This window comes from Malania oleifera, chromosome 9, assembly GCF_029873635.1.
Source record: "Malania oleifera isolate guangnan ecotype guangnan chromosome 9, ASM2987363v1, whole genome shotgun sequence".
Classification (NCBI taxonomy): domain Eukaryota; kingdom Viridiplantae; phylum Streptophyta; class Magnoliopsida; order Santalales; family Ximeniaceae; genus Malania; species Malania oleifera.
The window spans coordinates 5243194-5258444 of record NC_080425.1 but is presented as its reverse complement, the minus strand read 5'-3'; the positions used below and the strand labels follow the sequence as shown (position 1 = coordinate 5258444).

At 35.8% G+C, this 15251-nt stretch overlaps 1 protein-coding gene across 2 annotated transcripts in view; it reads left to right on the top strand.

Annotated features, from left to right (window-relative positions):
• The window catches only part of LOC131164727 (uncharacterized), a 68082-nt gene extending 60492 nt beyond the window's left edge, over positions 1 to 7590 (top strand). For both annotated transcript variants that reach the window (XM_058122150.1, XM_058122151.1), the window contains exons 4-5: positions 6529 to 6631; positions 6721 to 7590. In XM_058122150.1, coding sequence (XP_057978133.1) covers positions 6529 to 6631; positions 6721 to 7404 — 787 coding nt within the window. In that variant the 3' untranslated portion in view covers positions 7405 to 7590. The remainder of the gene's footprint in view (positions 1 to 6528; positions 6632 to 6720) is intronic.
• The last annotated feature ends 7661 nt before the right edge of the window (positions 7591 to 15251 follow it).

The window sequence follows — 15251 nt, the reverse complement described above, 5'->3', positions numbered from 1 at the left end:
CTCTAAGGAAGGGTGAGTGTTTATCAGTCTTGTAAAACTAACTAGCATTTGTTAACTGTGTCTAGCCTGCTTGCACCCTTGCTAAACACACGTTGCTTACGGGTGTATTGTTAATGATTTTCCTTGTTTTTTCAATGTTTACCACTCACTTGCCATTTGTTTTTATGAATTCCTTATTGCTTTTGCTTAGTTTACATTCAATTGCTGTGGATGTGTTTCTGTGGTAAACCCGCGGTATTCTTTGGCTAATTAGTTAAACAAGAGTGCTTTTGCTAGTGACACACAACCTTTTACAAGGTGTGAAATATTTGGCCTGTGACATAGTGGCTAGTTGATCATGTATTTTTAAAATGTCCATGTAGGAGTCACATGTTTGCAATTGAATTTTGTTTTGGGAGGGAACCTAAGTGACATAAATAATTGTGTGAACCCAACTGCAACATACATAAAAAGGGCATCTATGTAAGCATTTCTAACAGAGGCTTGTTAGTCTTGGACATAGAGAGGGAAATTGTGACGTTTTGATAGTAAAAAAAAGTTCAATGACCTCGTTGATTTTAGTTAATTGTTTATTGACCATGGATGCATTTAACCCATTTTTTACTTTGATCATTTGATTTCCTCCATGACTTTTTCATAGATAATATTTGGGATTAATTACAAGAATATTAAATGAACTTATAACTTTAAATCAATGTTGTCACCAGACTTTAATTTTTTGCAATTAAGTCATCTAGGTTCTAGAATTGATCCAATTCCATCCAAAACTCAAAGGCTGCTAGGAGATTGAATTGAAGGCTATGTTGGTGTCCCAGTCAATAGCCTACTAAGTCCAGTTAGCAGTCAACAACATTGTCAAAAATCCAGAAAAGTAAAATTGAATTAAAATCCACCTCGTCCAAACCATTGATCTTAATTAGATGGTCCACATCATACCCATCATACAAATTACCCCATTGAAAAAGAAAACCATAGAGATATTCAAGAAGAAATTAAAACAAACCAAAACACAATTAAATGAAATGGAATAAACAAATGAAACATGCATGTGTATTTCAAAGAAGCTGTAGCCTCCTAGTAGAGCATTGGATAGGAACAGAGTCCTCCGTCACATCTCGATGAAATCCTTCGACATCGACAACTTCTCCACTCGAAATCCATACTCTTTTTCTATAGCTAGTAATAGTGCAATTGTTGGAACTTGTACCAGTTGTATGCCATTTGGTCCATCACTACCACAAATAGGTGCTGTACAAGAGAACCCTCAAAAGCCAAAATAGGGAGATCTTTCAGTCGCGTTTTGGCGAGAACCAGAGAGATCTTGTTTCTTTTCCTCTTATTACAACTCAAAACTGTGAAGAAGACCCATTTCATTTAGGTTTTTCCTTGATCATCAAGTTAATATAGCAGTAGTGCTCACCATTTTGCTTCAAAGAAATCTTGTGTATTGGATTTAAGCCACAAACCCTTCCTTTTCTATTATGGGTTTTCATTGATTCCTTGGTTTTTAGGTACTTTTGGCATTCTTAGAGAATTGAGATTGTGTTTGGCCCTTTATTTGATTTGGGTTTCTGCTTGATTACTGTTTCATTGGCTTAATTAATTGATCAATATTCAGTCAAGATGGAAGACAATCAAGAATGGAGTCAGGTGTGCAAAATGAGCAGGGGTACTCGTATGTCCTTCTCAAGCTTTATTGATGTTGCGGAAAAGCTTAAGGATTTCACCTTGGATTAGAATCGCAGGAAATCTTTCAAGTTTTTTGATTCAAATAATTGGGTTTCATCTTCATTGCAACAAAGTCCTTGTAAAGATTGTGAAGAAGGGATTCCCTTTGTGAGATCTATGCGTGGGTGCATGAAAATTCATTTAGTGATGTGAAAAATGGGAGAAAATGAAAACATGTGCAAAGAATGTGGTAAAGAGTTTCAGTCAATAAGAACCCTATTTGGTCATATGAGATGTTAGAAAGAAAGATCTAGGGCCTTTAATGGATCCTGGGCTAGTATAGACCAGAAGCTTGATGTTGATACCCATTTTAATGGCTAGATTGCAGGTTGTCTTCAAAAGGAAATGATCAAGGAGGGTGAGGTGCATGATGGCTGCAACTCCTTTCTCTAATTTTGATTGTTTTCCCTAGTCTGCCCCCCCGAGCCCTACCCACAAACTCTTTAGGAACATATCCAACATTGCTGCCTTACCACCGCCGTCGCCACTGACGCATTTGCTTATGCGCTGTTCATGATGGCGATTGTTACGGTCTTGTACACTATCATGAGCTTGTCCCTCGGAATAATTTCCACAATGGTTTGGGATTGACAATCAAACAAGAATAATTGGCAAGAAAAATAAAAAATACATAATGATAAGAAAAATAAAAAAATTATATTGATAAGAAGAATTTAGAGAAAAGAGGTGGGGGGAAACCGGAAATGGTTTTTGATTGAGTTCTTATTGGAGATGGGTTGGGGATGAACATTCTTGCAATTAAGCTTATCATATTTGGAAGGGCAAAAGATACTCACCTACATTGAGGTTTAGCAAAAAGACAGAGACCTGCCCTGAGGTTTTAAAAATGCCTATTCTTCCCTTGAGGTTTCAAAAATTGCATAGATCTCCCTTGAGGTTTGGCAAAATGACATAGACCTCCCCTTAAAAAAAATTGTCTTTTTTGCAAAATACAAGGGAAGGTTTGTGTCTTTTTGGCAAGCCTCAAAGGAGGTCATTGGAATTCTTTAAACCTTAGGAGAGGACCTTAGAATTTTTGAAACTTTAGGGGTGGTCATTGTATTTGTGCCAAACTTTAGGGGAGGTGTCTTGCCTATTTGGAATGTTGAAGTACTACCAAAAGTAAAGAAAATTATTTGGTTAACAATCCTTGATAAGTTAACATGGGTTAATTGCAAGAATGATCACTGAACTTATAACTAAAAATCAATTTGGTCACCGAACTTTAATTTTTTGCAATTAAGTCATTCAAGTTATGAATTTGATCTGATTCCACCCAAAACCCAATGATCATTAAGAAAATTGAGCAAAAAGCTGCCTTAGTATCCCAATCAGCAACTCACTAAATTCGGTTAGCATCCAGTTAGTAGCCCCAAGATTTATCGTCCCTTGGAACACCAATCCCCTGTTTTGTGCACAACACCTATTGCTTCCAATTTTCCTAATTAAACAAACTAAAACAACAATGCCCACATGGATTACACCAAGAACCCCATTGGTAGCCCAACAGTTGTCTCTTTATTCATTGGTGCCAACCTCCTCTCCATCTGCATATGCCTCTCTCTTCTCCAAACCCATCTTCTTCTCTTTTTCGAAACCCCCAATGCTCACTCCTGAACCCATCTCTGTAAGAGCTTAATCAAAATCTATTTTTGATTTACCCCATCTAGGTTTCCTCTTAATAATTCTTGTCATTATATATATATATATATTTTTTTCTTGTCAATTGTTATTGTTTGATTGTCAATCCTAAACCTTCATGGAAATTTTCTTGAAGAAGGAGGCCTTTAGAAGTGCTGTGATGGTGGACAAGATCGTAATAATTGTTGTTGTGAATATGCAAATGGTGACGGCACCGGCACCGGCAAGGCGGCAGTGCTAGATCTGTTCCAAGAGAGTTTCTAGGTGGGGGTGGAACTAGGGAGATGAACAATCAAGATCAAGCTTTTGTTATGAACCAATCCATGATCCATTGGAGGCTCTAGATCTGTCTTTGTGACATCTCATCTGACCAAATAGGGCTCTCATTCATTGACAGTATTTAGCACATAGTTTGCACATGTTCTCTTTTTCTTCTCTTTCTCTCATCACTGAATGACTTCTTACGTGCCCAAAGAGAGATCTTGAAGAGGGAAATCCTTTTCCACAAACTTTGCAAGGATTTTGTTGCAATGAAGATGAAGCCCTATTATTTGAATCCAAAAACTTTAAAGATTTCATGGGATTCTAATCCATAGGGAAATCCTTGAGCTTTTCCACAACATTACTAGGGTTTGAGAAGAACATACGAGTACCCCTCCTCATTTTGCCAAAAACCTAATGAAAGCTCTCTATGTTTTGCTTTGGGGGGGTTCTCTCGACCAACACCTATTGGTGGTGGCGATGGACCAAATGGCGTACAACTAGTGCAAGTTCACAGTTACTAGTTGGCAACAGTGGGGGTGGATTTTTATTTTGAGAGAGAGAGAGAGAGTTTTGCTTTTTGGGGGTTCTCTCGACGAACACCTATTGGTGGTGGTAATGGACCAAATGGCGTACAACTAGTGCAAGTTCACAATTACTAGATGGCAATAGTCGGGGTGGATTTTTATTTTGGGAGAGGTTGTACATGTTGGAGGATTTCATCAAGATGTGGAGGACTTTGTTCCTGTCTAATGAGGCTACAACTTCTTCATGGTATGCACACATGTTTCATTTGTTCTTTCATTTTGATTTAAATGTGCTTTGTTTGGTTTGGTTTGGTTTAATTTCTTCTTAATTATCTCAATGATCTACTTTGAGTCCTCATCTTTTTGCTCTAGTGATGGATGAACTTGCTAGGAGTATCTAAAATGAGGTTTCATGGTGTATGCGTTTGTAGATGATATTGTCTTGATTGAAAAAACTAGGGGTGGAGTAAAACTTTTAAGTTCGAATTACGGAGGTAAACTTTAGAATTTAAAGGTTTTAGGATAAGTAAAGATAAGATAGAATATATGAAATGTAATTTCAGTCATAATAGGTGGATTAGTGGAGAATAGGTTAAACTTGATGGTCAAGAAATCAATAACACTAATAAATTTTGATACCTTGGATCTATTATGCAAGCTAAAGAGAAATTAAAGATGTAATGCATAGAGTTAAACTTGCATAATAGACGTAGGCAACGTGACTAGAACCTAGGACCTCATGGTAACTTGGCTCTGATACCATGTTAAGTTACCTCTTTACCTAAAAGCTTAAGCTGTTAGATTGTGGGCCAACAAAAAACAACATATTAGAAAAGTATAAGTTGTCGAGATGAGAATGCTAAGGTGGATGAGTAGTATAACATCAAAAGATAGACTAAGAAATGAAAATATTCACGGTAAATTAGGCATAGGAGTGAGCTAGTTATTGTGAGGGGCAGTAGAAGGGGTTAGGGTAGACCTAAACTAACTTGGAATGAGATACTGAGTAAGGATTTAATTACCCTGAATTTATTGGAGGAAATTGCCCATGGTCATTTAAATTGGTGGGAACATGATTCATGTGGCTGACCCGCCTAGTGGGACTTAAGGTTTGGTTTGTTGTTTGTTATCTCTAAGGTTTTCTTTTTCGAAGGGATAATTTTTATAATGAGTTTGATGTGGGCCATCTGATTAAGATCAATTGTTTGGAGAAGGTGCATTTTAATTCAATTTTATTTAATTTGAATTTTTGACAGGGCTGTGACTGGGTGCTGACTGGACTTAATTTGGCTGTTGACTGGGATGCCAACGCAGCTTTCCATCCTATTTCCTTAATGACCATTGAGTTTTGGATGGAATTAGATCAATTCCAAAACTTAGATGATTTAATCGCTAAAAATAGAAGTTTGGTGACCAAATTGATTTTAAGTTGTAAGTTCAGTGACCATTCTTGCAATTAACCCAATTTTACACCAATAATCTGCTGTAGGAGGCTGAAAGCCTACTAGTTTTTATCTCCAGATGTGTATTATCTGTTTTGATAGTATAGAGATTCATTATCACTTTTTCTTGCACTGTTTGGATGTTTGGAAATTGTGAAACAGATGATCAGCCCTTTTTGGAGAGGGTTGAGTTTGTCTGGACTCGTTTGAGGCTTTTTGCATTCTTCCTAAAGAATTTTTGGAAGGGGAATGAATTCCAAAAAATTGCATGGACCTATATTTTGCTGTTTTCTTTTGGGCATTTCATTGGAAAGGATGCTCTCATTTTTAATGTACATTCTTCGAGTATTCCATTGCTTTGGGAATGATTTATTTTTTTCCCCTTTTCTTTTAGCTTTTATCACAGGGGCTTGTTTTTCAAATCTCTATTGAGATTGTTTTTTACTTTTTTTTGTACTGTTTCCTTTATATTTTTATTTTCATTTGTTTAAGGATTTCTTCTTTTCTGATAAGAAAACATCTTAGTTTTGGCCAATTGGGGTCTTTCTTCAATTATGACCAGAAATAAGTGTGTTTAAAATTTTTTCTAATTTGATTACTCAGCTTTTTAGGATGGAAGCTAGTTTTGAGAATCTATTGAATTTATTTCTTGTTAGGTAAACTTCCTGTTGCACATTCTTATTTTTCTACCCAAAATCACTTTTCACAATTTTAATTTCTTCTTTCATTGCATCCCTGTATGTGATGTTATGATCTGTTTAATGCTGCTGTTTCTCATTTCTTGACAATTTCTAGGTATCATGTCCTGCTTGACTTGGTTGTGTCTGTAGCACTTGACCAAGTATTTTCAAGGCTTCAGAACAAGCTTTTAACTTTTGAGCATCTTGTTTTGAGCATTGGTTGTTTTTATTTATTGGGCTCTGTTTCAGGACTTCAAATCGAGTTGCTTCGCTACGGCAGCTTTCCAACAATTTTTCCCAGTTCAATAATGTTCTAATCCCATTTCGTTCGAGAAAACCACTTACCAGAAAGGTGTGTTCCTTGAGCTGATACATTTTTGCCCCTAATTATCATCTTGTGATGCACGAATACATTGGTCTGATCCAGGAAGCTAATTTCAGGATGCTGCAGCTATAAATGAGTGGAGGTTTTCCAAGTTGAAGGAATACAAGGATAGAAACATTGAAGCAGAAAATGAAGCTTTTGACCGATACATGCAGAATATTAGTTTACTGGAGGAAGTATTCTCTGTGAAATATGAAGGCCCTGCTGGGAATGGGTGCTCTATCTTGAACCCTAAATCCACTTCTGTGGAAGACAATGGAATGAAGTTGAAACTAAGATCCAGCCTAGTTAGAACTGATTCCTTCAGAAGAAAGGTACAAGATATTGTTGACAAGGGATTAATGAAGCTTCAGAAGTGTGAGTTGAATATTGGTAAGAATGATGTGAATGACCAAAACGAAGATAGTGCAACGCCAAAAAAGGCAAAAACTTGGAAGGCCGACACCACTTCAGTTTTAAATGACCTTATTGATAAGTTGAACAAGGCTCGAAGTGAGGAGGATCTAAAATCTTGCTTAAAGATAAAATTTGAGCTCTTTAATCAGAATACAAAAGGAGATCAAATGGAAACTGACGATACTGGGATATCCGAGGAGCAGACTGAAAAAAACAATATGGTACCCAAGCAAGAATTACATTATTCTCCATCTAAATTGTTTAAAACTACCGAAATTGATCAAGAAACTCTCAACAGCATTGATAAGCATTTCAATTCCCTTGAGCAGGTAGAAGATCTGTAATTTGAGTTGAGAACTCAAGTGTGTGTAGCTTTGAGACGCTAGATTAGTTTGTTTACAGGATCAGATAGTTTAAGGTCCAGCTGTAGCAGCACGTACAGATGCAGTAGCTTCAATTTAACTTCATTTTTTAAATTATGACTGATCTGTGTATAGTCATTGCTTCTAATTTGATTCCTAATTTATTAAGTAGACTGTCTTATGGTTTATGATCCCATCCCATCTGCTGTAATGCGTTCATCATGAGAGGGAATTGTGTGATTTAGCAGGGAACAAAATCTGTAGTTCCTCAGTTATTATTATTATTATTATTATTATTATTATTATTATTATATATTTTGGTTTGTTGTGGAACTCAAGATATTTTAGGTCTCCTTCCTGAATAGGCGGAGGTTTTGTGGAGAGAGCTGTTAACCTAACCAGTTGTGGGTCCTTAGCATTTACAATTTTACACACAAAGCTATTTCACCCATTGCACATCAAACCAAACCATGGAGCAGGCCATATATTGCGGCTTGGAAACGGCAGCATTGATATGAGGAGTTTGTTCAAAGTTTCTCCATTATTGATGCTTACAAATTTTCTGAGTGCTTGTTTAGAGTTTACATTATGATTATCAGAAGATCTACACTGGTTTCACTTGGTCAATGAAAATGGCCTATACCCAAGAAGCCTTTCTTCTTGACTTTTCTAAGCTTGACTTTAAGGTAGCTCACAGGGGATTCTAAATAAAAGCAAAACAGAATAATGGCCTCCCTATTGCTATGATATTGAGTCAATAAAAATAATTTAAAAAATTTTTTAATCACTCCATAGTATATATATTGTTTTGTTTATTGTTGATTTGATCTTCTGAACCATTCCAGAAATCCCAATTGGGAATATGTGGATGTCAAATGAGATCATGTCTTGGGTCTTTCTCAAAAGCTTTGCCTTTCTCCTTCGAACATATTGGTCTTCCTTGGCGTCATAAATTGGATAATCCATGGAAATGGAATCATTTGCTTTGGGTTCTGCAGATTTAAAAGCACATGTAACTGATAGATGCCAAAATGATATCATTTCATTGAATCCTTGGCATGTTCCTCCACATGCAGTGAAAATATGCTTTATTCCAGTAGCTAGCAGAAACAACATAAGAAAAGCTTTCTTTGAAATGGAGAACCAAATGGACCATTTCATTCATTATTTTCTGTTAATGGTTTTATTTATTATTTTTTCATGTACATCTTATTCATTATTTATCTTTGAATCAAAGTAATATTAGTTCAGATGGATTGTTGGCTCCTCCACCAAAAGAATCCTAAATGGGTTATAAAGGCACATACCATTATGACAAAGAAATTCCATCTTTTCGATTTTTTTTTCCTTCAAAGTTTCTTTTAAACCATTAAAAGCTTTGTGGGTTTCTTAATGGGTAGTGCTTTTCTTGCTTTATTCTCCTATACACTTCTCAACCCAGGGCACCTTCATAGTGGGATATCTATTATTCTAGGCCATTTTCCCCTTGAAACAAGGCTGTCAATACTTTCAATTTCTATGGCTGCACTCATCTCAACTTCACCTTTTCAAGGGTCCTTTGTATTTTTATCAAACCCATTATCATACCCACTGCTCCTAACCTCTTGATCTTAATCATTAGTGTTTTGATGTGATTTTTGATTCATTATTCAATGAGTTATTAACCCACCCACCTAAAAAAAAAGAAACACTAGACTTACATATGAAAAGAACAACACTAGTTGAAAATATTGCGATGGACGTTGGTATTGACAATTCGAGGGGGTAAACAAAAAAGAAAATTCCAAATTTTTGAAGTAAAAAAGGTGTTTGCCTAAGATAAAATTGCCCCTGCAAGGTGGAGCTTTTTCCTCGGATAATCAAGTGACCTAATTCTCAAGTGTCCATTTGTGAGACAAGAAGGGCCGTTTAACAGGTCTTTCTCCTTGAATTATTGGTATCCTCCTTGACAATATTACCCACCCACATCCACAAATCACTCTAAGCTGACACATTGATCCAAAACCAAAAAAAAGAAAAAAGAAGAAGAAGCAAAGTTAATTACATGGACAGATCACTTGTGGGATTTCCACTCTCACATGCTTTGATTCAAATCATCGTGGTCATTAGTTTAATTAAAAGCCACACGAAGACAGAGTAGTATTAATTATGCTGGTCATGTTGATTGATTGAACAAAAGTGCTTGGAAACGTATATCACATGGCAGTGTTCATTTCCAAGCCCATTGAATCCCAAAGGAAAAAAATATGCATAAATAGTTTTATTCTGTGAGACCCATGAAAGCCTCAGATTGGGAAGGGAAGCATCTTCTGCCGTGTTTGGTTATATTCCCATTTGAAAAAGTCTTTCCATGTGTCTGTGCACACAAGAATCATGGTTCCTCCATGATTGTGTTGTGGTATTGGAGCATTGAATTGATGCCACTCTGATGCCATGGGCTAGCTGCTGATATATGGTTTGGACTATTCTACTTGAGAGATTTCATATGCTCTCTCTCTCTCTCTCTCTCTCTCTCTCTCTCTCTCTCTCTCTCCATTTTTTAGTTATTTTTTATTTCATAAGGGCAGTCATGTTTCCTTGTCAAGTACCATAGGACCACAGGCGCGGTTCTGGCCGCTACCCTAAAACTCATTTGTTATTCTAAAGCTCATGGAGTGCAGTTAATTAATTTAGCTTCATCATTGGTTATAATTTACTCAATAAGAAATGCTTAACTTGGTTAATCCCTATTCACGAGTCACCACCCAAACAAATGGTTAAGTTGCTATATTTGTCGTTTTCTTTTTCTTAGGTCAAGCACTGCTTTCCAAAATTACAATCCGAGATGTCTAATTATATTTTAAGTTGATACTTGTCTAAACCCTGATACGTGTTTTTAGATTTTTCAATTTGAGGGATTGGCATGCAGTGGTAGGCCACTCTTGTTTAGAAATGCATTTACCCCCTATAGTCTTGAGTTGGATTCATAGGTATTATCTATCTCATATTCAAAAAGGGAAAAAATAAAAAAAAAATCCTAATTCTTTTTTCCAACTTTGTCAATTTTCTTCACATTTTTTTTTGAGTTGTAAAATAACAGAGTGTAAACTTTAGAGGTTGTAGGTTGAGTTTGATTTTCAAATTTCTAAATTTTTAAAATTTCTAACCATGACAAGTTGGCAAACTTCCCATACTTATCATTATCGTCATCACTTCACGCATAAAAACACTTATGTAATGACAAATCAAAGTTGCTTATTAAGCAATAACTTATAGAATGATTATGATTTGTGATATGGCAATATTTTTTTTAGAACACAACAATTGCATTGACTATTCCTCTGAGTCAATTTAGTCGGTTGATTTTATATTTTGATTTTGTTTGCTTGGATCATTACTTTGAAGCCAAACCTCCAATTATATTAGTCCTCACCTTGCCCTGCATCTTGTATATGACAGCAACCCTTAAGAAGATATATGGATGTTTGTTAGGCAAATCAAGAATACAATCCAAAAAATGGAATACTTGAGAAATAATATTATTGAAGGTTAGCTTTCAAATGGTCCCTACTAGCTAGGGCTAAAATCCCTCCTAGCTTACAGCTGCATTTTGTCCTTCCTCATGCCATTTCCATTTGACATCATATGCTTAATTTATATATAGAAAATCCAAAGGGAGAGCCCATCTCTGTGTTGAAGAAACATACCTGAGTTGAATAATAAACATAATGTAGACGACGCAGAGGGAGAGGGGAATAGTTTTGTGAGATTGGGTCAAGGAAAGCAGCTGCCTCACGTCCCGTTGCATAATTTGGAATTTGATGAGATAATCCAACCAAGAGAATCCAAACCCATTCAAGGTTTCGAAAGGGATATGTCTAAACCTATGGCCACCTTGAGACATAATTGAAAGGAACGATTAGGAGCTTAGGTGAAATTTGGAATTCACTATTTAAAGAATTCGAAATTAAAGAGGTATGTTTTGGGGTAGCAGATCAAACAATGTTTGTTTCGTAACATTTCAATGGAAATACGTATTATATAATATCCTGTAATTTATGGATTGTATATCTTACATGTCTTACGCCAATATAGTCATTCTTATTGTTATAATAGAAGGGAAAGAGAAAGAGAGAGATGTAGGAAATATAGTAGCCGCATTAGTACTCTTATGTACATTAGGGCTTCGTCTGGGACTTGCAAAATATGAGGGAAAGGAAAGGAAAACATAAAGGAATCCAGTTTCTCAAGTTTGGTTATCAGGAAAATTGAAAAAGAAAAAAAAAAAATCAAATCAATGAATACAAATTTAGTTTTATACACCACTCACGTTAATTTTCCTTAATTTTTAATCATGTTAGAACAAACTTTCATTTTTAATAGTATTTGATATAAAGAAAAAAATATAATGGAAAAAGAGTTTCGTTTTGGTTTTCCATTCCTTTCCTTTCCTTTCTCCCCCAAAATTCTTGATCCAAACGGTCCACAAGTATATACGCATATTGAAATGCCTAAACATAATTAGCAAGTAAAAATGAGAGTTGATATCAAGGGATTGATAAAAAGTATATATATCACACCTCAAGATAAAGGTGGGAATGAATAGGCCAACTTGTGTTTAGAAATTAGGTTAAGAAACTAAGTGGAGGAATGAGACTTAGTACCTAAGATGTCTCCAAGAGAAACTAAAAAAAAAAATAAAAAAAAGGGGGTCCAAAGTTATGTAGAAAGATGCTCTTGACAAAATTTACCTAATCAAATAGTGTGCACAACATATGTTATATAGGTAATGGTTTATAAAAAACAAATAGTTTTGTTTCAATGTCCAAAAGAGCTTGATAACCAACAAGTCCTTATGAGCTTGTTATAGGCTAACGACCACTATTACCTCACACAGTGGATGCTATATAAAGGAAAAAAGTTTAAGAGCGTGCATTAAGGAGAGATCGATGGTCCCAAGTGCTTTTACCCCATTTTGAAAGCCTTTTCTGCTAGACAACTTGTAGAAGGTGAGAAGGGCCCTTATTCTGTCCTACATAGTGTACTACTATCAGCCTTGTTTTTTTATTTATAATGGGCCCCCTGCCCCCTAGTCATTAGTACCACAAAGATAGCTCTTTCAATGTGTGAGCCACCCAACCGCCTCAACTTGGCTATGATGAGACTTATTTTTCTTTTATTGGTTCAAAAGAGTTGCTCTAACTTGTTATTGTCTTTAGTGTATTTGGATTACCTAATTACTACAATTTGATTGGTTTTTGGGCTAAATAGCTACAAGGAACCAAGGTCACAATTTACGTCATCAGAGTTTAGTTTGGAAATGCGATTATATGACAGATTGGTAGTAGCACCCTTTACACACTTGTTTGATGAATGATTCCTAACTATGTAAAGATGATCTCAATTTGAATTAGATGACTTTCAATTTCTCATTTTGTGTTGTTTACTAGCTTTTTTGGTATTTGATCCCTCTGTATCCATTTGAAGGTCTTTTCAAGAGCACAAAATTCATCTCATCTGTTGACTTTGGTGCAATCCCAAGAGGGGGGAGGGGGTGAATTGGAGATTAAAAAATTTCCTCCTAGGTCAACTAGTCTAGCACCAGTATTACAAAACCTAGGGGTAGTCTAAGTATGTATGAAATTACATATATGATATATTAAACAATTTTCAGTACATGTACCACAATTTCAGTATTTCTCAATCAGATACAATACCGGGTCAATCAGATATGCAATATATTCAGCAGGGAAATTAAATCAAGCACAAAGCAAAATATAATGCAGGAAATGTAAAAGTGATACTGAATATGATATCGGGGTTTAGCCAATACTGCCTACGTCCTCGCCTTGGCTCACAAGCACAAGGATTCCACTAAGGCTTACTTCACGGGTGGAGCGGCACCGTTTACAACACCTTACCAGAATGGTGCACCTAACTTTCCTAATCGGGTCAAATCCAATCCGAGACTTTTATTAGGGAAAGTCTCCCTCTTCAGGTCCACCCCTGGAATACAATAATCAATATGGTTTTTATGTACAAATAAAGTGCTTCTACACAAGCAGAGATGTACCACAATTAAGTCCAAATAATTATGCATGCACAGATGATAGTAAATATGCTTAGTGCCAATAACGTGTGCTAAACACTTATCTGATGTTAATGTGCAATCAAGGCCTAAAGTGTATTTCCAAGCAATCTTCGAAACAAAGTATTAATGTAAATCAATCAAAGCAAGTTTCAAAGATTTCAAATAAGTGTATTCAATATATCTCAGAAATGATTTTCTCAAAATAATAGCTCAAGAGATATTTGAAAAATAAATAATCTTGTGAACAAGATTTTGCAAATCAAGAACCACAAGCTTGATGAGTCTTGCAACAATGATGCAAAGACTCACTAGCTACTAAGGTTTTCCCACACAAAGATTTATTAGTTAAATCGGGGGAAAAACCTTAGCTAAAACTCTCAAACAAAAAATGATAAATCAACAAGAATAACGAGAGTTTAAGCAAGTGCAAACAATATAGATTAAATCAAATGCACTCTCTCGAAACTTGGTTTAGCAAAGGAATATCAAAAGGGTGAGTATTTGGCTTTGCATAGGAAAAATAAGCTTTCAAAATTTCAGAGAAATTTTCTCTTAATGATTTTGCTAATCACCTGTTAATTGTGCAAATGAACCCATATATATATATAGAAGGCCAAAATTATAACCGTTGGGGACACTCAAGGAATTATTAAAATTATTTTAAAAGTGTTTAAGAAATTAACCCTGATTTACCCTAATTAATTGTGGTAAAAATTTGGCCAATTTAAGAGTTTTAGTCGATCGAGTTATAGGTTTGGTCGCTCGAACAGACATAACAGGAAAAAGTAAAGTTTGAACTTCGGATGCCTGGATGTGAGTTTGGTTTGTTGACCAAGGCGATTTTCCATTATGTCTGAGGTTTGGTTGTCTGGTCTCAAGTTCGGTCTGCCAAACTTGGACATTCGGTCGCTCGGGGGTATTTTGAACATAAGGTTCGGGCGCCCGAGTTGTTGAAAAAAGTAGGGGCATGTGTTCGGTCAGCTGTGGACACTTAAGTTATTTTGAGTTCGATAGCCCGAAGTCAAGTCAACTTTTTGACCATTCAACGATTCGGTCGACTGAGGCAATTTGACTTGTCTGGTTTGGTCGCCCAAAGCCCTTATGATTTTAAGCCTAAGGTCCATACTTTAATTTAAATTTACCCCTAATGATATGTGAGCTTAGAGGGGTTATTCTAAGTGTTTGTGCTACTTAGTCCCAAAAATCTGGTGTTGATCGACCCTAAGGTCATTCTACGGTCTTGAGCATAATCCTATTATGCATGTGATGCAGTTATTACAAACCATACAAATTATTACAGACCAAAAAATGAATGCAAATACAATAGAAAATAGATCTTCATTTTTTCGCTTCTTCATATATGAAGCGTGATCTTTGCAGTTCGAATGGCCTCCTTGAGTTCCTACCATCAGTGCATGCTAAGGATGAACCTGTTCAAAAAGCTTAGTGCAGAGGTGAGAAACATTGGTTTTGTCATGATCAAAACAGGATCAGACTCAGAGTCAACATCATCCCAATAAAACTTGAGAGGACACAAGTGTCCATCCTAAGCCCCATTGTTGTATTGATTAGGTATTTTAGGAACAAGAAGTAAAGATCGAAAAGCAACCACACAATTCATAATGATATTTATTTAAAATCTTGATTCACTTCAATAGAATCTTTGGGAGAAAAACAATATTATGATCGCCTTGCCCATTTTTTGTTGGACAATTTGGAAGTGGATAAATGATGTGATCTTCTACAAAAAAAGAATGGA